The 25,138-nt window shown below is 36.9% G+C and overlaps 1 protein-coding gene across 2 annotated transcripts in view; it reads right to left on the bottom strand.

The window, feature by feature from the left end:
- LOC140141234 (transcription termination factor 2-like) overlaps positions 1-25,138 on the bottom strand; it is a 77,698-nt gene that overhangs the window by 7,384 nt on the left and 45,176 nt on the right. For both annotated transcript variants that reach the window (XM_072163038.1, XM_072163039.1), the window contains 4 exons: positions 20,007-20,277; positions 18,657-18,833; positions 9,285-9,586; positions 5,351-5,509 (listed from right to left, as the gene is read on the bottom strand). In XM_072163038.1, the coding sequence (XP_072019139.1) occupies positions 5,351-5,509; positions 9,285-9,586; positions 18,657-18,833; positions 20,007-20,277 (909 nt within the window). The remainder of the gene's footprint in view (positions 1-5,350; positions 5,510-9,284; positions 9,587-18,656; positions 18,834-20,006; positions 20,278-25,138) is intronic.

The raw sequence follows: 25,138 nt of genomic DNA, 5'->3' as shown, positions 1-25,138 counted from the left end.
AAAGTTCCAAGTCAGCAAAAACATCTAAATCCAGCGATGCTGAGGTCTTCATCAGTGTTCGGTCTCCACATCATAGTTTATTAACAACCAAATGATCTGCAGTATAATAGCTATGAGATCTGCCCTAGGTAATGTTTTTGGCGACAAAACCTCACTCCATTGAAGACATACCTACCAAATTTTGAACCCGCATGACCAAATTTTGAACCCGCATGACAAGATCGCCGCTATATTAAAACCAAATGATATAGGTCTATTTCTGATGCCCAGGGCCGGGAACTTGGGCCGTGGAATATCCGGAGTTTGCATCAGTTTGTATCGGATATTTGCCCCGGGGCCGGGGAGTGGCTCAAGATTTTGCCCGGGAGGGTCCGGGACTGGCCAGGTGTTTACCCGGGAACTTTTAAACCCAAAATCCTCGGCCATCCCCGGGTACCCAGGGGCCGGGGTTGCATTTGACATGTGCATTAGAGTAGATACTGAGCGAGTTGAAAAGTTGCTTCATAATATATACCCAAAGAAATCAAGTGGTCCTGATGGTGTTCCTTCTGCAATCTTGAAAGAGTAAAGTAAAGAACTTGCACCAATGATTTTTCAACAATCCCTTGATACAGGTGATGTTCCTGCCATTTCGCTCATAGCAAATATAACAGCTATTTTTAAGAAAGGTGACAAGAGTATCCCTGCCAATTAAAGACCCATGTCGTTGACATCAGTATCTTGTAAATTGTTCGAGCACATTCTATTTTCTCATATTATGTCACACATGGAGAAATTCCAAATATTATCCACTTTCCAGCACAGATTCAGAGCACGGCACTCTTGTGAGTCACAACTTGTCATCACTGTGGAAGACTTAGCTAGAAATCTTGACAACAAACTCCAAACTGATAAATTAAAATTAGACTTCCAAAAAGCTTTTGACACCATTCCCCATCAGCAACTGATCCAGAGACTTGTGGCTGCATGACGACCCGAACACAACGAGTCGTTGTGGATGGAGAATATTCAATACTAAGGCCTAAAAAAATTGTTTGATTGGCGTAAAAAAAACTTTCTAAGCTGTAAATTTCGTTTGAAAAAGGCTTTGGTACTTTTTTCTTCTTATTTTTTAATTGATTTTTATTTATTTATTTATTTATTTTTTTTTCAAAAAAAAGAAAGAAAAAAAAAGTCAGGGTTGGGCCTTGTTTTAAGGTCGGTCGGGTTACGCCACTCAAACAATTTTTTTTAGGCCTAACTTAAGTCAAGTCAGGTGTACCCCAGGGAACGGTGTAGGGACCTCTGATGTTTTTAATTTACATTAATGATATATCAAACAACCTCAATAGTTCTGCGCAAATACGTCTCTTTGCAGATGACTGCTTGTTGTATAGGTCAATAACATCCGAGCATGACACAATGGCCCTGCAGAAAAACCTCAATTCACTTGTTGAATGGTCTGTGGCAAATGTCATTTAATACACGTAAATGTAAGACATTGCGACTGTTTATGTGTTTTTGGTATCATATAATAGATCATGTTTTTTCTCATTACCATCCTAAAATTTGACGCTCCAAGTCGATTATTTCTGAAGAAATCATGGAAAACAGCCTATTTGTGGTTAATAATCAGTCTGTGAGTTGCAGAGTAAAATCAGCAACTGCGTTACTACATCGTTTTAAAACTTTCTTTAGAATATTCAGCTCCCTGCACTTCTTAGATCGCCTTGGTAAGAGTTCGAAGCCCTGTCATCAACAGAGGGCAGTAAACCTGCGGTTAAGAATGTCCCAATGTCTGATGAACCGTGCTAATGAGCTGGTCAGTAACCATAGAAAAGGCTTGTTTCGGGCAAAAATTGACAAGTAACTTGCACAAAATTCTAAATACAGTTACTATAAGGTTGTGCAATGAATTCAAACCATTTGTTAACCATTTCTTTCTTTAGGGAGCAATAATTATTCATCATGTATACTGTCATGTGGATTTGTACAACAATCAATATTGAAAAAATCCACAACAAAACATTTGGGCTGGTCAAGAAAGTGGGATTTGGGAGCTAGCAGTCCATGAATGATCTGTAATTGTGTCCAAAATTTTGTCCAAAATTTTGTCCAGTATCAGTTTAACAAAGGCTAATACCCTATTCATATCTAATCTCCAATACTAGACGTTTTGCTGAATTCTAGACGTTCTTGGTTTGCAGTGTATATAATTACTTGCATTTTGTTAATTTTTTAATAGTTTCCTTGCCGAGATTCTAGCATCAGACTAATGCTTTTTCAAGTTTTAAGCTTTTATAAGTGTTATAGGTCACATCTGTATAATTCTCATAATTTGTATTATGCACACAAATAGCGATGCACGTTATTGTTAGTGATCCAATTGCTGTTATGTCCTTTCATTTTCCTTTTGAATCATAGAACATTCTTATTCAATGGGTGCGTCTTGCAAAGAATTCACGTAATTTGATTGGTTTTCTGGTGTATAATATCTCACAATAGTTGATAGTGATATTAGTCAGGGCGCGCGCCGCCACGCAACGGCGGCACGCTTGTTGCTCCTCAATGATCATGCGATAATGCATTCGCGTAATACACATGCGAGAACTAAGAACGCGATTCGGCGGCTTAGATGTTCGTGATGGTTTCGTTCATTTAAAACAACAGGGATGTCCTCACAAAAGTAACGTTATTTTTTTCTGAAGAAAGGCAGTTTTTCTCGCAAAAATTACATTAAAACTGAATAAGAATGAGAATAAATGATAGGATTTTGTCTTTTTGCCTATCCAATATCATGTCATAATGGATGGGCTGGCCAATATTTTTATCGTAGTTGATACCGGCTGCGCCGGCATCCACTACTCAAAATATTGGCCAGCCCATCCATTATGACACGATATGGATAGGCAAAAAGACAAAATCTATCATTATTCTCTAAATAATTATTGTTGCAAATTACAGGTGATAGAAATTAAAACCAAACTTGCTAAGGTGAAGTGTTCAAGCCAAATCAAGTGTAAATAAATCATTCAATCTCGGCGGGACCCTGGTCACATCATACAGAACCGGCAATGCTGAGTGGCCCAATCGTGCGTGATCACAGTATTAATCAGCCAATTTTGCTGGCTTGATAATGATACAAGTGGAGTATGAATGGTCATGATCACGTCTCACTTCCTACTATTTCCTTCCATTTTCCTGATGAGATTTTGAAGATTTATGTAAATACTATTGTCACTCACAAATTCTGTGATTACAAATTTGCTGACATTATTCGATATTGAGGAAATTTGTATTTTTGCAGTCGTGTTTTAAGCGAAAGTGAATCACATTCACTTGTTGTGCAGCCGGCCGGCTGGCCGTATGAACTAAAATGGTCGTAGTTAATGCTAACTCATTTACTGATTGGTATCTGTCGCTAATTATGTTAATTTATGGCCGATACTTTTAAAGAACAAAGTAAATAAAATAAACATATTACATGAATAAATATACAAAATTACAAATAAATAAATAATATATAAATAAATAAAATATGTTTGTATTTGCATGTCACTTTTTCATGTTTTATATCAATTTTGAAAAAAAAATGCCTTGGTGCCCTTTCCATTTCCAAAAATTGCCTTGGTGCCCTTTTAAAATGGCTAAAATTGCTTGGTGCCCTTCCAAATCGAAGGCAATTTACTATTTGCCCTTTAAAATCTGCCTTGTCCCTCTTAGACCTTACTTTGAGGGCTGCCGCCAACTCATTAATTACTTCCATCACGGAAGTTAACTAACTCATGAAGACAAATCAGTCCAATAAAATTGTGATGGAAGTATAAGATTGAACAGATTCATCAGGATCGGTATAGTAAACTGATTAACAAAGTTCTTTGTATCTGATCCAGAATTTTCACTTGTGTACGTTTCAACAACACCTGTTGTCTTTATCAACACTTGATGGGTAGTGACTGCTACTGACAACCGACGCTAGAAGTAGTTCCAGTGTTGATCTTGGAGTTGCCAGTTGCCAGTACCAACTATCTCACATATTTGATGAGTTTCTGAAACAGGGATCTAAAAAATCCCTTGGAGGAAAACCAACTGGCAACTCCAAGATCAACATTGGAACTACTTCTAGCGCCGGTTGTCAGTAGCAGTCACTACCATCAAGTGTTGATAAAGACAACAGGTGTTGTTGAAACGTACACAAGTAAGTGAAAATTCTGGATCAGATACAAAGAACTTTGTTAACCTGGAAGTATAAGAGTATAAGTGCAATGAGTTAGCGGAATTTAGAGATGGTTGAATGCGGGACCTCCGAAGTGTTTGTATTGACGGTCTATACAGAAAGGGTGGGAGAAAGGGTATATTACTTCATGAAATGAAATATAATTTCTGTACCTTCCATCCAATTCATCACCACATTACAGTAGAATGTTCATACATTTAACTAAATAAATTGCATACTTGCATAAAAATACACTTACAGATCTAATTTGGTAGTATTTTCGGATAATATGTGGTTCCTGTATGGTCGTTTTTGCGAGTCTTTTCCTTGAAAATATACTTCTAATAAACGCCTACTTTTTCAAATTGCAATGCCCTGGAGCATTTAATAGAGTAAATCGGTACTCATCTTTTTTAATCCTTATCCTTATCACTTTTTAAACTTGTGACACATTAATTCTCAGTGGAACTTGACTGACTTTGGGAGCAATATTTGTTCTACAGTGCACAAAAGAATTAAGGTACCAGTTATGTTCACCCCTGTATATCCTAAACAAAGACAAATATGTCAAAATTAAAACAAGTAGCCAATACCTGTACTCTTTAGCTCTGATTTAAACCTCATTTGTTTAAATTGGTAGAGAATTAAAGAAACGGGGATCTAAACCTAAGTAAGGGACGAAATCAAAAGTTGCACTTTTATGATCTAATCAATGAAAGCATGATGCTAGGTTTAATGTGCTAATCAATGGAAAGCTCGGTTCTACATGTAGTTATCTTGTTCGAGAACGCTTTGTGTACTACAAATCAATAGGGCATGCAATGGAGCAAATTGTAACTTTTTGGATCATAGTGTCTTTATTTCTTGAACGATTTCAACGAATAGGTCTTAAATCCGAGCTCAATTTTGACATATCTGTCTTTGTTTAGGATACACAGGGGTGAACATAACTGGTACCTTAATTCTTTTGCGCACTGTATATGATCAGCTATGGTAGTCAGCAGCAAAATCCCAAACTGAATGATCATGCATCTTTAAACTGATCTGCACAATGCATCATGCAGAAAACAAACAAGTAGTAGTGATAGGATCCTCTCTTCAATAGTATCTTTACATACAAACTTACAAATAGCTACCTCTTTCTTCTACACTTACTCAGCTAATACGCCACTAGCAATTTGTGACTTCCTCTTCTTCAGTGATAGGATCCTCTCTTCAATAGTATCCTCACACACAAACTTGTGAATGTGTACCTCTTTCGTCTGTCCCATCCTATACACACGACCACAGGCTTGATCTTCCAAGGCTGGGTTCCTATAGGATAGGATGGGGAGGTGAGATGAGCATGCACAATTTAATACTGATAAGGCTAACATTTTAGCGACAATTAATAGAATGGGGGTTAAGCTGTGAAAGTGGTGACAACTGGGGATGACTCCAGTTCAGTTGTCATGATGCCCCATTTGGTGCGGAAAACACACAATGTGGGTGGGAATAGTTACAAATGCACCCCTCCCCCCACACACATTCTCAATATCAAAACAAGAAAATGATATAGCATAATCCATCAAGATCATTGTTCAAAGCATGTGACTTTTTTATCTTTGTCAAAATGGTCCATATTTTATGACACTATCTCGCACAAATTTCCAAATAATTATGTAAGGATAAAAACTTATATTTCTAAGTTCAATATGAATTCAGTGGTTATATTATACATCCTTCATATCTTTAACAAGAGCACCAATGGTGCTGTAGTTCATTTGTTATGGGTTATGGTCAGGAATTGAAATTCATTGTGTTGGTGGTTGTGTGCAGGTTTTATTTGTTATGTTGTTTGTAAGTGCAGTTGTTAATTTTTATTAGTTTGTTGACAGGGCTGTGATAAAGAGTGTATATAAATGTCAAAATGCGGTGTGTGGTGCAAAAGGGCAACCCGCCAAACAGGCCCATACACACACCAAATAAAAGAACTGAAATTACACAGTACATAATTGTACGTTTTACACATTTAAAAAACGTGTGCGGTTTGTATTGCATGGAGATCACTGGCTTGCACAATGCAATGTTGCACAATTTGTATTGGAAGGTGATTGGTGGCTTGAGTGACCGTTTACCAGAATATGATTGACGAAGAAACATTATTTACTACGAGGCGGTCAACCGTATTTGGCGGTTCTCGGCTGTCACGATTACCTGGCTAATGGTAACTTTACCCACCAAGCTTCATGCTGATGTATTTTTGCGGCTGACAAAAAAGAGAAGAAGAATTGTCAGCAGCAATTTCTTTTTATAAATAAACAAATTTTATTTGGGCGCTTCGATGATACCCAATCATATTGGAACTCTCCCCACTTTAAAATTATTAAAGTTATTGAAAGCAACAATGTGTATATAATAGGCCTATGCAGCTCTGCTCTTTACTTCCGGAAGTTAAGTATTCTATTACTTGCGAGGGTCGTGTTAAATTTAGCTGCGAGGCCATGGCAAATTAGTCAGAGTAAGCAGGGGTGAATGTGTGCGTGCGTGTGAAGTTGGGTATATTCTGGTGTAAATTTACGCCAACTAGTACCCACGTAAGCGTCTGAACATGCCTTTTACATGTTTACCTAAAATACAGTTATGTTCATCAACTGCAACCATTTCCAATTAAGGTGGTACAGGTGTTTAATAGAAACCCAGAAATCCGTCATTATATCAAAATTAGTTTTTTTATTAGTAATACATACATGTACTTTAGATAATACATTTAAGAAATTACAAATTATGTTTATGCAAATTGGATTTTAAAAAAGCTCTGAAAACAATGTGTTTTTATTATTTTCTTTGTTTTCTTTATTTTCAAACACATTTTGTTAGACTATTTCCTAGAGCTTGGACCTACAGTCAAATTGAACTGGGACATTGATCATGTGTATAGAAATATTTAGTCAAATTAATTTATACAATTTGGTACATAATTACAAAAACACAAAACCCTGATGTTAGCAAAGGTCCATGTATATCTTCGCAAGTTCTTAAATTTGACACCTCATGTATCTTGATAGGACATTATAAAGTGGAGCTACATTCTTTTAGTTTGCAGAATTTTCCCTAATTAAATATGCAAATTAGCTAATTAATATGCTTAACATTTGAGTTAAAGTATTTTTGTTTATATCAGTTACTTTGTACCAAGTTTTGAATTTCTATGATCTTCACACAAAAACAAATTACACCTGTCTCACCTTAATATAAAGCAGGGCCAAATTTTTACGAGCTGCATAGTCAGTAAGATAACAATAATGTTAATTGGACCATTAAGTACTTATCTTGGAGACAAACATCTGGGTGAGAAGGAAAACTAGAAACAATTATATTGAGGGTTTAGGACCATACACTGCAAACCCAAGTGCCTATATTTCAGCAAAACGTCTAGAATTGGTTTGGTAGTAACAATGAGTGATTAATTACTAAATATAGGTACCCCGGATAGGCACAAATTTAGACCACTATTTGGGGAGTATACCTCGAATCCAGAGAAGATTAGACCTCAAATGTAGTCTGATAAATACACTCAAAATTAGACACTATCAGCCCAAAACAGCATAGGGTGCATTTTACACATGGGTGGTTCTGGAATAAGAAGCAAACATGGGTATCATTATAGGCTCTTATAAATCATTGCAAAGGAACAATTTCCAGTTCAGTGAATCGCTAACAAACAATAAGCATGGATTTCAATGGTGATGTTATTAAAAGTATTATTTGAACAGTAATTTTACATTATAGTTGTACAACAATCAACATTGAATAATAGTTAGTGATCTTTAGAAAAAGTGTAAAACAAAACATTTGGGCTGGTAAATTGGGAGCTAGCAGACCATGAATGTGTCTATTATTGGTAATTTTGTCCAGTATCAGTTTAACAAAGGCTAATACTCTATTCAAATCTCCAATACTAGAAGTTTTGCTGAATTTAGACGTTCTGGGTTTGCAGTGATAGCTGCTCCATAGACAGTTGGGTAATTTCTGCATTCTATATTGTACACACTTTACACCTGGCAGCTATTGCAATTTGCAGATAAGGGTTTTCTTGCCCTAAACCCATAATGTGTACTTTATCTCTTATACACAAAATTGTAAAAACACATATGGTTTATGCAATAGCTGTCAGGTGCTTTATTTTTAAGATTAAGTACAATATAGAATGCAGAAATTATCAAATGTCTATAGGGAAGCTATTGCTGCCAGATAAGACCTTCTCCATATCATTAAAACTTTCCCAACATGTTTGCCTCGCCTAATTAAGTGTATTTAATTAGCTCTCAGTTTATTTACTCAGTATTTTATGACTGCTAAGCCTTTATAGTTGTTTACTGGTCCCTCCCAAATCCTCCCAATTGGAAACATTGCCCATATTAGCACATAGTAGCACCATTGAGTTATTAGTTGGCCTTGGTGCGATATCTATGGACTTGCAAAATGTAGGGCAAAGCAACCCTGAAAAGCAAACATTGAAGCAATTAAATGCAGCATCTCTTTTACAAAATGCAAGAGCATCGCCAGATCAAGGAGTTTGTACAGTGTTTGTAATATGTTCAGCACGACAAATAGTCTGCAAAGGAGACTATTCTCTGAAATCTTATACAAATTTTCATCACAAAATGCTCCAAAAATCACACTTCCGGTTCGAATTTTTCTAGCTAAATAAGTAACAATCATGAACAATCATGCAAAGATCACCCCCTTAAATTACCAGCTCCATTACTCAAACGATGTAGAGAGAAAGTAAAAACAGAGAGAAATCTAGACGATGACAATAGTCTCATTTGCGTTGCAAATGAACTAAAAATCAGTCTGTGAGTTGCAGAGTAAAATCAGCGACTGTGTTACTACATCGTTTTAAAACTTTCTTTAGAATATTCAGCTCCCGTGTGATTATGTAACCGCAAGAATATAATTAATAAAATTGATAATATATTGGTATAAACATAATTATATATGCTGTCCTAAACTCAATGAGACAAGTTATCTAATAACTATTTATTACCAAATAATGCATATCAAATGAGTCTGCTGCTTATCTGAACTAAATTCTAATACTTGCCAATGCATATCAAGAAGAAACAAATGATTTCCTCCAACTAAATTGAGCCCCACACCAGCAGTTCTCAATGACACCAGCATCACTTCAGGTCCGCTTGGGTTAGAGTTGAAATCTTCCACAACTTCGCTTCTCTTCTTGGCTGGCACGTTCCCGTGGATTGTGGAGTAATTGAACCCAGCTTCGTAAAGATGTACAGACATAATGTCAAGCATAGAGATCCACTCAGATACAATTACGCTCTTGTCTGGCCTAGTTGGACTCTTGGCACGGATGTCTTGTAGAGAGTGTAGAACTTGTTCAATCTGTGAAAATTAAATATTGTCAATTGTAGAACTTTCTTATTAAGGGATGATGTTGATTACAGAGATGCAAGTGCACATTTGACAAAAAGCCTGAAAGCCTGAAAAACTGTGAAAATGACCAGAATGGCCCTAAAACAGGCTGAAAATAAAAGAAATCACATAAATCTGGACAACAAAAAAACATGAATTCAGGCAAAAGCCTGAAAACTTGCATCCCTGAAATTATAATTCGATCAGGCTAGCTAAACAGACATTAATCTTTGCCTTATCGATAGAGGTGATAATCCTGTTGTGAATGCACAACCACAAAACCCAACCATCCCCCTGGAGGCACTGACCAATTAACAGTTCCCATTTGACATACAAGGCAATAGATAACTGTGCAGAACATTTGATTTATCATAAAAATGTGCCAGAGATTACTCAAGCTGTGAATTTGGCCAGGAAGGGCAATTATTAATTCGCGGTTCCTGGGTTTTTATCGCGCATTGCAATGTGGGATTGACGAGTCCAATTTCGGTGTTGGTCCGCTTCCGGTTGCATTAAAAAGCCAGCGAGTGTGCAATCAGCTGTTTACTTGACAGAACACGTACGATTCACCGGCGAGTATGCCGGCAGTGTAATCATTAATAACAAATTATTTCACTTGTTGACCGTTTATATATTTACAGAATACATTTCAACACTATAATTTCTTCCTATTCCGTAACTGTGATTCTGTAGTTTTCGACTTTCGCTGAGTTTCAGTTGTGAACTTTCGTACTTGTTGGACTGCCGAATTTGGAAGACTTCACATAATGATGCTATGTTTTATACCCTAATGCTGTTTGCACTTGTTTACAATATAGTACTATTCTTCACCTTTATGATTATTGTAACATAATTTGAGTAATGGACTAATGGTTATATAATTTAATTCTTTTACTAATTTAGTACTACTCCAACCCCCATATAACACAAATAAATGCACTTTGCACCATGTCTTTGCATTCCTGTCATCAGGATTGTCTTTTATTCATATAACCTGATATTTTTCTCACTCTCCACCTATGTACAAAATCCATATTGGATGCTAATATACGTCTATCTGCTCAGACTCGCATATAACAATTTGATCTGGGGGGGGGCACTCACATTTCCCATCTATACGGGTATGTGCCGCAGCGACGACCCCCTTTTTCAGAGCCGCTAGCCGTTCCTTAGACCCTCTGAATTCATTGATTGCCCGCTCTGAAGCCCTGAAATTTTTCTAGCCGTTCCATAGACCCTCAGATCATCGATTTCCGCTCATCGGCATATTGATAGGCGTGTTTTCTGTCCTACTATTTCAAGCCCAAAAGCTACTTTTGCGAGCCCAAAAACTTCAAAGGGAATTTTCCATAAATTTCTTCCCCATTGAAACACATTGTAAGGAATAAGGTGAACTTTGGGCGGGATTTTGGGCTCCTTTTAGTAGTGGCAACACTGGTTGGTTGTTTGTAAACAGTGATTGCAGCACTGCCGAGTGCCTGCCGACGCCTTCAGCTGATGAACATTTTGCTAGAAATAAAGGATTTTGAGATCTCTTTTGGAAATAAAATTGCCAAATATGAGGAAAAGTACCTCAAATAATTATGTACACATCCTTGTAGCTGGCCATAACAGTGAATTAAAAGGTAATTTACGATCTACTGGTCTAGTGGAATGGTGTCAAATTCTGCACACTTCACTCAATTATCTCATGCAGTTCAATGTACGGTAGTTGAAATGTTTTTCTTTTCGGCACTGAAAAAAATATTCTTATGGGTTTGTTTTTATGGTGGGCTTTTATGTAATGCTGCTAGCTGCTGCTATAATTATCAGTAGGCTGTACATTGTAAATTGTAGGTCTGCAGGGTCTAGTAATATTGATTCGAATGCTGTTTTGCTTTGCTAAGATTTTCATCGTAATAGGCCAAACCAGACCTATTTTGCGTTAATGGTTTTCCTGATTTAATAATTGAATGCACAATTCAAAGTGAAATCGATTCCTTCAAAAATCTGTGGCAAAAACACAACGAAATTGAACCCTGGTTTGGCCTGCATGGTTTAGTTACTGAGTTTTTTCAGATTTTGGCGGCTGATCAGTTCCCAAGACCCCCCTTTTGGCCAGTCAAACAGTTCCCAAGACCCCCCTTTTTGACCAGCCGATCAGTTCCCTAGACCCCCTTTTTGACCGGCCGATCAGTTCCTTAGACCTCAAGTTCGAAACTGGCAGTGGCACACCCCAACCAAAAAATATTTGAGTGCCCCCCCCCCCCACCCCGGAATTTGATATACAGCAAAGTAGTGCAATTTTACCACACACACAACGTACGCTTTCCAATGCCTGCACTATTAACCTCTGTACTCTACGCGATTCATTTGCACCTTTTCTACAACAAATTTTTATGATAAAAACGATTCGCCACCACATCTATTTAATTACTCACTTTAAGGGGTTGTTTTGAATGACAGGTGAATCAGGGGTCAAAAACAACATTGTTACCTTTTTGACCTCAGCACATGTGTATGTATGATGTGCCATACAAAAATTAACAAAACAATACCTTAAAGTATCATTTTTTAATGTTTTTTTTTTTAAACAGTATATTTTACCATGTTTACAAGCTACAACTATTTGTACCGTGGGCGTGTCTGTTGCCAGGTCATAACAGACGGTCAGACCTTGAATAATAAATTTTGTGACTTTACATAATGCATTGCTTAAAGCAATTATAGTAGCCTTGGCCCAAGGCTTTGGTTCTATAAGGTCGTGTTCTCACTACAGACATGGGGTCTCGTACCTAGGTCCGAGTCCACATACAAGTGGACTCAGTCCACATTGATTTCGCGTTCTCACTAACACCGAAATGCTGATGTAGGATCGACTCCACTTACCCGGATGTTATAATATCAAGCGCTTCAATGCATATGACCATGACGTCACAAATTCTGTTCCAATGCATGTTTTGAGCCGAACTCACAGCACAAATCAAACTTTACTGTAGACTATCAATTTGGAAAGATCATGTTTTATTTCCAGGCCTCCTGATATATTCCTTCAATCTATGGATATGTTATTTTGTGATATATGCATGTATTTGGAAAGATCTGAAATAAACACTTCTAAAAACTGTTATTTTATATAGGCCTATACGTGTAAAATGAGAGAAATACATCGGGTTGTTATTTCTGATTTTGGTCAAGCACGCCGATTCACACGCAACACAACTTCTAAATCACCATCAAAAATACTAATTTTGATTGGTAATTTTAACTCAGTCTAGCAAAATGTACACCTCAAAAACGAATATGACACCTGAATATTCTTTTGTATTATACTGTAAAGCCCAATGTCGCTTTTGTTTAATTCTGAAACTGGATAAAATCTGTATCTTGCCGCGATGCCGTTGTTTTCACACTGCACGAGAAGCATGCAGCTCATCAAACTACGGCAAGCATCTCTAACAACGAACGAACGTCCGTGTATATCCACTTTCCCCTCGACTTTTTCCGCATAAAAAATAAATATTTTAAATTTATGAAATAAAGCATGCATGTATAAATTTGTTCTATAATACCAGCTACGAATTTTAAGTTAAAAATGCATGTTTACATTTTATCATGGAAAATTATATAATGTAGACATGTATATTGTATAGGCCTATAGTACAACGACGGCCATCAAGGTTGTGTATACAACAATTCCGGTATAAGTGGATCGAGTCCACTTGTAAACGCGTTCTCACTATGCTGTTTGATACCACGTCCTAGAATGCGAGACTACCTCAATGAGGTGGTCTCGATGCTACATCCTGGATGTAGGCTCGAATCCACTTATTTCGCGTTCTCACTATGCTTGGAAGTGGACTCGATGTAGGATCGAGTCCACGTCCTGTATCAAACAGGCATAGTGAGAACGCCCTTAGTCACATGTGGGAAAGCATACAATATATTCCTATTCAACAATTGCTTTATATGCCCCCCGGTTGTGTTGTCTCATATCCCTGGTCAAATCCAGCTTGCAATAAATATAAATGTGCTGATATTAACTCATGGTGGTTTCTTTAATGTTTACATGTAAATGGCTAGCATTGCACCTGGCACCAGATTACATACATGTAGGACCAAAAATTGTGTTCTCACAAGAAACTGACCAAATCATCCACACTCAATACCATACAATTGGTCTTAGATTACATGCATGTAGAGTGTGGCACCAAAATAGTGTCCTCGTAAATTATACCTTTTATGTCTTGTTTGGAAGATTTTGAAGTTAATAATTTTGGTATATAGGCCTACATGAATTTTTGAATTTTTTATGATTCATTGACACTACTTCATAAAGTACCATAAGTAGGGCCTATGTTAAATACAAAATAATAGGCCTATGATCAAGCCTTGAAATAAGCAGACTGGAACCAGGAGCAATTGGTTTTGAACATTGCTCCTGGTTCACTGGGATTTTACAAGAACCAGGAGCAATTTCTGAAGAAACAGGAGCAATTTTCAATATTAAACGCTTTTCTGCATATATACAATACAGCATACCAGCACGATTGCATCAAGTGCAGAACTGTAATTTATTTTATAAAATTGCTCCTAGTTCATGTGAATTTTACAAGGATCAGGAGCAATTGATGGTTTTAAGAGGGTAAATTTGCTCCCCGCGCCCACTTATTTCAAGGCTTGCCTATGATATCTTGATAATGATAATGATAATATGTCGCACACCTCTTATAACTTAGTAATTTAGGCATAGGCCTATACAGCCTACATGAATTTTCTCTGAAAATTAATTTTACTGTTCTAACCATGTCAAAACAAAAGATAGCCCTACCACAGGGCCTTTTTTTTATATTACACATTATATACACCATGCTATATACTGAGAACTGCTAAAAACCCAGTGACAGCTCACAACCCACTAACCGCTGTCCCCGAGATATTCTGGGGAATTAGCAGTCACTGGCAGCAGCTCTCTGGACATAGCCAGGTTTTATGCATGCATGGTTTTGGATCACCACAGTCAAAAGGCCCTATACTAGTAGGGCTAGTCAAAAGACTTGGTCAAGTCTAAAGCAACAGAGGGTATACAATATAATGTCACTCATGTCAACCTCATCATCGATATAAAATTTTGACATCGTATAAGGTACCACAGGCAATTCGAATGATAATACAGATAAAAACAGGTATGAATGGTAGTTAGTGGTTTTGGAATCGAACTACACACCTGTGCCTCTATCACCTTAAAGCTGTCCCATGTCTCATCCCTGAATAAACCAACCGAGCTTAACCGTAAAGGTATAACAATTGATATTGTTAAGCTTTATAGAAATCATTTCCAATGTCTAAATTGGACACACCTCAGTGATCCGAATACATTAATGTCCATATTTGTGGAATATAATATTGCCGAGTTGTGATTTACTTTGCAGAGTTTTTAAACTACGTTTTAAAATACTGCAGCATTCTCTGTGTGGTAGCATGTAGGCCTATAGTGTGGCGTAACATGTGATGGTGTGTAGGGCGGGTTGCTTGTTTTAGGGTGCGCATATCTTTTAATAATTATGGCCATTTGTGGCATATTAAATATTGATCCGTTGTCATATACAAAAACAATTTGGTTTTGAAATATTGTACACATTTCACGTTAAAACATCATCAATTATGCCTGCCGAAAAATGTACATTTTCCTAATTTTTGCCCTTGCCTTGTGGTATTATTTTCTTAGGGTGATTGAGGTAAAATGTTTGACTGAATGAAACATTTATGTAATATGAAGGTATATGCTGAAATGTATCTTTTTATTGTTTTTCTTTCTTTCTTTTTGTTCACAATTAATGATAAGACACAAATATATCCTAAACCTAACCCCAACCATAACCCTATTAACGTCGCCTTAACCTTAAAGTTTTAATCCTAAACCTAAACCTAGCCCCAAACCTTATCTAACCCCTGACTCTCTGAATCCTAATTCTGACTTCCAACTCCTCACCTATGCACACACCCCACTTCGCAACCCTTAATACTCACACACGCACATCCCACACACCCCCCTACTGCACTCACATCAATAAATCCACACTCCATCGACTTCAAACACACCCCTACCCCCGGCTACCCCCAAATACCCCATTCTGATATAACTCTATTATTCTACTAATAACTCGACACTAAATTCTACTAATAACTCATCACCAAATTACTCTAAAAATAATTATACATGTTGGAATATAGGATATTGGTTGTCGTTTTTTCCGATATATGTTCAGCCTACTTTATCGAATGGTTTATACTCCAATAGATGCTCGAAGCGATATTTATGAAAAAAAACGCTAGCTCCAGATCACAATAAGGCTATTGAACAGTGTATAGAATAAGCCGGTCCCTGTAAATTTTAGTCGTTAGTCGGCGATCAATGTTTAGAAGGCTTTTAGAACATATTTTGGCAGTAGAAAAATGATCTGGGCAGTATCTCGGCCAGAGACTAAGTTCGGTTTTATACATTAAGCGTATATTGACAACCAACATTGAGACCCCTTGAAATGATGATAAATATATCGACACTGAATCCAGAGCTGCTCAGAGTGACACATGTTTTTAGTTATGAAGTATTGCAATGGACTTTTACCAGGAAAATGTGGATTTATACTAATTCAAAACACCAATCGGAAGAAACATAGTAACCACTGTGCAACGCTTGTGTTTGGCCTTCTTATGTGTGAAATTTCGAGGCAAGGCGGTGAGTACGAAATAGTAAAATCAATGAATTTATGCTAAAAAATTCCATAACATCAATTCTGTAGATATGACATATAAAGGCAAAACTCAGCACTAAAGTGGACGTTTTGAATAGGATGCATGTACTAAATACACACAAATTTGGGTTTCTTCGCTAACGGAATGGGTGTAGAAGTCTTTTTCGTTAAAAAAGTGGGACATTTTTTAAATTTTGATGGACAAAATTGCAATAAGAAATAGGCGTTTCCAAGCTTGCAAAATCACGATGAATTGTGTGCACAAACGATACCAATAAAGTCACATGCCTTGCCCTCAAGTTGAAAGTAAGTACCGTAATTATTTATATAGAGTATCCAACATATTAAGGCGAACTTCTGGCGAAATCGACGCAAAGCAAATTCATGAAACCTTCCGTTTGCCACTAGAAAGTGCGTGAGCAATAATGTAACATCAAATATACACGCCTATTTACATAATTTCCTAAGACCTTACACAAGTGATCAGGCTCAAATATAAAACTAGAGAGTTTGGTCATTGATATGCACCATCAATTTTGAACCTATGATCAATATTGCTAGGCAAAAATTCACAGCAAACATGGCAAATTTCTCTCATTTCGGAGATATTTGATACAAGACAGCTCGACCCCTTAAATCTGAATATTTATTATTCTCATTATTTAACTAGTTATACTAGTTTTGACTTTTTGCAAGACTTCTGTTGACTGTTTTTACTACTTTACATTGCATTTGCTCTAAACTTGGAACCGTTTTATTGCATTATTTAATAATTCTCCATTTTACCTTTTTATTATGGATCAAATCTCCATTTGCAATCATTTTACTATCACTTTTATATTGGAAAGTGCATGCATTTCTGTCTCTAGGTACACGTTGTAAGCAACTCGCACCCCTATTTGTTGTGTTAATAGATACAGCTGCGCTGGTCACTGTACTACTAAATAACACATGTACATGGTAAGCTTATGTACTAACAAAACACCCAATTTCTGTTGCTAATTTCACAATTTTGCCGATATCAACGATGATTTAAATGTAGCAAATTACTGTTAAATCATTTACTGTAAAGATAAAGAACAACTTTGATGTTTAAATTGGAAAAAAATAGTATTACTGTGCCAACGTTGTCGATGTTTAGACGGTACACATGCTAAACTACGGGTCAATATGGGGACCGGAAGTTCACCTGTACCGAAATTGATCAGCAGACGATCCCACAATGCAACGCGCGCTTAAAATCCAGGAACCGTGTATTATAATTAAAGACAGAGATAAAAACAATTTATCGCGTCTGATGTCACTGTCAATTCCGATCCTTGATTGGTTTACACAGTTTAATCAGCGCGTAAAAGACCGATCTATCTGGTGCTGATCGGAGAAAAGGAATAGCAGCAAATGGCGAAAAAGTTTGTACTTTTACAAGGCAAAAAGCAGCTTTTCTAGGCATTGTGGACATGATGCCTTCACCAAAGAAAGTTTCCTACTATAAAGACCTAACTTTTGAGATGGTTTGCATGTCGAAAGGTGCAAAATCAACAATAAGGCGCCCGGTTATAAATCCGCGTTCAGCAAGTCATCATCACGACACTTGTAAACAAACCGTGCTCGTGTTTGATTGACAGGTGACGTCAGACGCGATAAATTGTCTTTATCTTTGTCTTTCATTATAGTGAGCAGTCTTTTTAGATGGAGTGACCAGACTATACATAGAAATTATGTTGTTAGAACAAATGGCATACAGGGTCATGATATTTTAAGTTTTTGATGTACATGTTTATTATATTCAGCAGGTCTAATTGCTTCATAAACAGTTGTCCTCCTTGGTGAAAAGATATGATTGTTTTATACAATACACTCTGCGGTCCCTACTACTAGACTATACCTTGGCCAGATAGTCAGAGATCAAAGTTCTGTATCGAGTCAAAGTTTTGTACCAAGTCAAAGTTTTGTATTATATTAACCCCATGAGCACTACCTGCCTATCTAACATTGCCTCTGATTGGTCAATTACATGATATCTTCACTTTAATCACCAATCAGAATGGAGCTTTGCAAATAATTCACTACAATATTTCTGCGGGGTGAAATTTTTCTAACAATGTTGCTGATTGGTCCGATTGATAATGAAAACTTCTTTTTGGCCAATCGGCAGGTAGTTCTCATGGGGTTAAGTCATAAGTTTTGTCTTAGGGGACACCTGGGTGCTAAAGTTGTAAAGCGGATTTGGGAATTGATTCAGCCTACATCTCACAATCTTTACGAAAATTTTACATTCATAATAATTAATCATTTAATCCACTTACCTTACAGCTGACAAACATTCTATCTGAAATCATGGACCTGACTTGAGCAGAGTGTATATCTTGTGAGTCGCCGCTAGGCCGAGCTATAGTGCAATTATCTGTTATTGCCATCTCACTCATCTTATCTACTAGTGATAATTCAATTCCATCTGACTCGCATGTTTCATCTTCAATAGCCTGGATGAAAAAATTATTAATGATAAATAGCAATGTAAAATTACAAAGTTGATGTACTTTGATAATAAAGTCAATCTTCAAAGTAAGTTCTTTCATGCAAATAGTGATCCAGTGAAGTAATTATATCCAGTGCGATGTATACTACCAAGTATACAAGATATCAGGTAACGGAACTAAGCAACTGTAGCTGGGGTCATCATTTGAGGTGCAATGTACACCAAGATTTACTTAAATATTCAGCTGCTTTATTTGCCAGAACAAAACAAATCAAAGATCATAAAATTTGAGACTAAGTTCCACTATAAACACCTGAAAATGGTGAGAAAGACCTGAAGAAGAATGTGAATTTTTGGATAAAAAGCCTTAAAATGGACTAAAAATAAATAAACACCTTAGCATTTATACTTCTTAAAACAGGCCTGTGAAATGGCTTTAAAAAAAAAAGCGGAAAATTTACTAACCAGTGGGTTTCGAAAAAAATTGGAAAATTTACCTACCAAACTACAGTACAAATTCAATGCTATTCCGCGTGTATTTCACCAGCAATAAATTGAAGATTATAAGCTTCCATTTCATGGCCTAAATGTGAGTGTCGCTCGACAAAATTACATTTTATGGTAGCCATGATGTATCTTCTCTTAATTCCATATGATTTTTATGAAATCAAATGTGAAACTTCCGATGGATGGTTCGGATTGAAAATCACTTACAAACAATCACGTATTTCGTATTTCCCCACAGGTACCACGACGACATTTTTAACTCATTCCGATGGGCGCAGTTCCCAAACAAACATGTTACACAATGAGTAAGAACGAGGAATCAAAGAATATCGCGATGATGTTATATATGACCTGCGTTTCATAACCCGGGTATGGGCCGGGTTCATGACCTTTCAAGCATCGTTAATCTCATTTCCCAGTCGTTTTTATTGCGACACACATGTAATGCTATCAGAAGTACACAGACACACTTTTGATTTTTGAAAAGCGGAAATTGAAATCAGTCAGAAAAATGAAAAAAAGCGGATTATTGCTCTGTAGCGGAGATTTCACACCCCTGTTAAAAACCTGAAGAGTGGCATCTCTGCAGTAAAGATCTTTGTGTGTGGCAGGTTTTAATACGCGCGTAACATTATCAGCTGATAAGTGGTAAGAATTTATCCCCAAGTACCTGTTTCAGTAGACTCGGATGTTCACAGCATTGCCTTAATCTCAGTAACATGACAAGAATATGACTGAAGATCAAAATAGGTTGATTGCCTTTGTCAGTGTCTGCTCCTGGTTGATGATGGCTGCCTCCTATACCAATGTTACCCTGAGATTCACTGTGAGTTGTAAAGGCATTAGCAGTGCTTCGGTAATCACCATTGCTATTGGTGTTGGATGGTGTCACCCCATCTCGTTTGTCTTCATGCATCTTGATGTATGCTTTTACTTGTGATCTGTAATAAAATATTTGATAACAATAATATTTATGAGAATGCTCTACAACTCTTCAAATGGGATCCAGAAAACATAGTTAATCGTACATGTACCATAACCTGAATCATTCTCAGCACGCATGTTATCTCAAGTTAACAGGGACAGATCAATAATGTTTCTAGCTATTAAATAAGTTCGAAATAATTTTAAAGGGAATTGACACATCTGTCAACAGGAGTAAAATTTTACTGCCTGTTAATAGATGTACTTAATTGTGGGATGTCATATTTGTCCCAAGACCAAGGCTACTAGACCAGTGTATACCTACTTTTGTCCTTCAGTTGTCAATTGGTGTTGGCATTGTTTATATTTTGTAATTGGTGGTAAGTGATATGACACATTAACATGCATGACCCTAGTGGACTTTATTCTTCAGACTGTCTAACCAATTTTCCCATTTAAGATACCAAACCTGCTGTTCCTACTATTACTTCCATTACCAAGTACCACTGCTGCTAAAACTTCTACCACTGCTTAAAGCCATATTATAACATTTGCTGAGGAGAACACCCTCAAAAAATTTTTAAATTCTGGTTTTTACACGATTGTAATGTATTTTAGTAAACAAAAATACTCTGAAAAAATCAAGACTTTAGGTGCTGTAGTTTTGTCAAAATCCGCGATTTTGAATAAAACGATGCAAGGAACCGTCGTTTTATAAAAATTACAATGGAAATATTAGTCGAACACGTATGCGATAACAGAGTAGGTACACGACGTGCGGGACACACATACACACACACCTCAGAGGGTCGTACCGTATTACAACCGCTGGAGTAACATGCATAGGCGCTAGTAAATTCCAATTTTCTTTACTTTACCTTACTTGTTCGGCTCAAAATTAAAAGGGGACATATCTGACAGTAAAAGCTAAGATTTTATGGAAAATACCGTAACCACTCTGGTATAAGCCCACCCCCCCTAGATGGCAGATTTCACTTAAAAAATGGGGATGGGCTTATAACCGGGGAAGGGCTAGTGCCTGAATTTAAAAATAAGAACAATCACCCCCATGAGTATACCGTGAACGTTAGCCTAATGGCGCTTTTGGATTCTTAGAAATGTGAGAGCGCCATCCTTGTAAAATCTCAACAGCATTAAGGATACGTGTATGTTAAATTGAGCAACCTGGACATAATGCCTCAGAAAAAATATCGTGACATGACCCAATACTTTAGGTCACTAGGTTAGTTGCTAGAGCAGCAGATGTTTTGGAGTTTCTTCAGGTATTCTTTCTCAAAGTGCCATTTGACTTAATTTATAAATCGATTCATACGTGATACCTAACTCATTTTGGTAAATCTTTTTATATCATTGTAATTTCTTCATATTTTTTAATATTCTTCAGTTGAAAATTACACCCTGCTATTGTCTGACCCGTTAGCTCAGTCGGTAGAGGGTGCGCCTTGAATGGCGAATGGTACTTGTTCGAATCTTGATTTCTGCTCCCACTTTTATGTGAAGAAGGGTCAAGAAATGTTTTTGGATTTTGTCCCCATCTTACTAACGAATATTGTGAATTTTTTTAAATTTAATTTTAATTTTCTTATTTTGTTTTAGATAAATAGGCACTGCGAACAAACGGCAACAAAAACCGCTGACAAAATTTGCTCCACTTGCTACCTATCAATGCGTGATATATTCCACTACATTTAACAGTTAAATGACCTTTGAAAAATAGAACGGCCTCAATGTTTCAAATTGTGTAACTACATTACTTTATTCATTTATGCATTATAAATGATCAGCTATTTTTTCTTTTATTAAAAGGATGAACCCAAGTAGATCAGACCATTGATCATATAACTATCAGACCACGGTAGTTACGTAACTCCGTGATGGTATCGGAACCAAGCACTGTTTGTATGGCGATCATTACGATCACGCTATTTTGGTATGCCTTTTTTGTGTACTGATTGTTTCGATCGTGGTTCATTACTTAAGCATGTGATCCCGTTGACATAGTAACATTACGTAACTTCAATACCGGGCTTCGATACTGAATAGTTGTTGAGTGCACATAATATGGAAAGCCATTGGGGTATTGTGTGCCTTCCAAAGCGCCTTTATAACATGTTCTCATTGTGTTGTGGAATCCTAGCCAGTATTCAATGATAGCTGTAGAGGCCTTGCGTTTATCGATTGGCTCCAAACAAAGGATTTGAACCGGTTTCTTCCCCGTAATCATGGCGTAGTGCAGTCCATTCAATCAAATGTTGTCATCAACCTATTTGATCGTAGTGCATTTTGTTATGTGTGTGAGACAAACTGTCGCGGTAGATGCAATCATGCTTTTGTTGAATGCATTTGAGTAGTCCGCCATATTTACGGGATGATACGTCATATGCACAGCCTCTATTCAGTTGGTCGTTGTATGATTTTGTTCGTTCACTCATTCAAATTTTATTTATATCATTTGAAGACTGAGCCTATATGATACATCCTCCGTGGAACAGTTGCAAACAAATATAGCTAGGGATTATTGGGACAGAGGTTATCTTTTGAATCCTCTAAGAGGGCTATCATTTTTTTCGGAAGGGGGGTCCCAAATTTACAAAAAGTCTGCGTCAATAAAATTGCGCACCCCCTATTTCGGCAACAAAAATTTTATGATCCCAAACCCCAAAATTGTATTGAAATCAGTCGTTTTGAATAAAATAACACACTTTCTGTGGTCATCGTGTGACTCCCTAAAACATTTTATGACCCCCTCCTATTATTCTTTCCAAGACTTTATGACCCCCGTATATTTGGGACCCCCCCCCTTGGAATAAAATGATATACCTCTTATGACCACTGATGTATAGGCAAGGACCCCCGCTGAATTGAAAGTTCGTCTCACACACATAACAAATGCTTATACAATCAAATGGGTTCATTACAACATTTGATTAAAATGAAACGATAAAAACAAAGCATGAAAAAAGACACATACAAGATAAAATAATAAAATTATATAAACAATGTTAAAGATATAATAGAGAATAAAATTTCCTCAAATCAGAAAAAAACATTGACAGACATCATAATCTGTCAGAAATTACTGCATGAGATTCGAACCATCAATCTTCTCCACAAGTTCTCTTTATCCTCGCACTATAGTCTAATGCTCTGCTCACTGGGCCACAATGTATCAGGTGAATGATTACCGCATTATCATGAACAAGTTTGTTCGATCTTGTTCATAATTGTATGTGTCGATAGGTTTCACCTTTAACTACATCGTACCCTTAATGATCAGTGATAATAGTCGGCTTTTACAGGGATGGCGCTCTTTCATTTCCATGCACTCCATAGCGCCATTAGGCGAACGTTTACGGTATATGCCCAATGTACCAGTAAATTTCTATCTTTTATGTCAACTTCTTAAAATTATAAGTGTGGAATGTTAATTATCAACTGATATTTTTTATACTTGTTCTTAAATATGAGAGCAAAGCATTGATTTGATTTAAGAACTTGGCCAAAATTTAGTACTGGGCTTATACCTGAGTGCACCCTTGTTCCCAGAATGTTTTGATAAATAGGGGGTGGGCTTATAGCTGAAGGTGGGCTTATACCCGGGTAGTTACGGTAAATACTAATCAATTTTTACAGAAATGTTATAATATGGCTTTAAGGGTACATTCTCTTGGGTCATGACCTTGACATAGGGAAAATTTTTTTTTTTTTTTTGACAAGAAGACATACATACCCTTCATATAAAATAACATGAATCCTGAAAAAAGTGCCAATGTGTAATTTCCCCTATTTTGTCTCCGTTGCTAATGAAAACAAACTCTGATTGTATTGCGTGAGGTCCCTTTATTAAAAGCTCCATGGTATACACCAATTACTCTCTTAGTTTCGAGTCCAGACTGCATATTGTAAGGACGAACGACGTGTGTTTAGAACGACGTAAACCACAGCATAAACCGATTGTGAAGGAGACTAAATCTCAAGTTGAAGCGTTTCCGATTAGAACGTCAGTGCGGCAACGTCGTCAAATTGGGCATATAATATCAAAACGGGATGTACGAACGGGAATCGGGATATCGCTGTGCTTGAAACCGTGCGCCCAGCAGGGCCCGCGCCCAGTAACTTGCAGTAGTGTTTTGTTTTGCATACAGCCCGGGCATGCAAGAAGTGCTGTGAAAACATATTTATATGGAAGATATGGGCCTATATTAGATTTACTGAAACCCGGGGCTCACAAAAATGATTATTATAAATGATCAACCAAATATTGTTGAAGGTCTATTGATTCAATGACATGAATACAACCGCGGCAGTCTTCTCCAAGTGTGTACATCTCGATTTGCCGGATTGACCCATGACCTCATGAAACGTAAACACATGGCCGGGCGTGAAATATAAATTTCTCCGTGTCTTCTTGCCAGGAAAATCAGGAATTTAACCAGTTGCAGCCATTTGATTGTGAGTAGCAAAGTACACAAGCAACCGGGTCTTGTCGTGGCTTATGAGGGTGAATTTCGTTTGACACTTTGTCAAATAAGTAACATAGAATTGAAAGAAATGTTACGCGATTGACCATATCTCTGAATCGTGTAAAAGCTTAAAAGTGTTGACCATACCGTCTAAAAAATTGATATTTCAAATTGGCTGATCGTAATCCCCAAATTCGAGTATGCACATGTAGCGAAGATATGCACCATATCTTGCAAAGTTAATTTTTTGAAAATAATTAAACAAGCTATGAAAGCTAGACTCATTAAGAAATTTTTTTAAAAATACAAATTTCAGTCTTAAATTTAGGTTTTCTACAACTTGTAATTTTATTTCTGAAGTAGAGATATCAAAACTGAATAGCAAGAATGTTAT

The sequence above is a fragment of the Amphiura filiformis genome, chromosome 19 (assembly GCF_039555335.1).
Source record: "Amphiura filiformis chromosome 19, Afil_fr2py, whole genome shotgun sequence".
Classification (NCBI taxonomy): domain Eukaryota; kingdom Metazoa; phylum Echinodermata; class Ophiuroidea; order Amphilepidida; family Amphiuridae; genus Amphiura; species Amphiura filiformis.
This window is presented reverse-complemented; position numbering and strand designations above follow the sequence as displayed.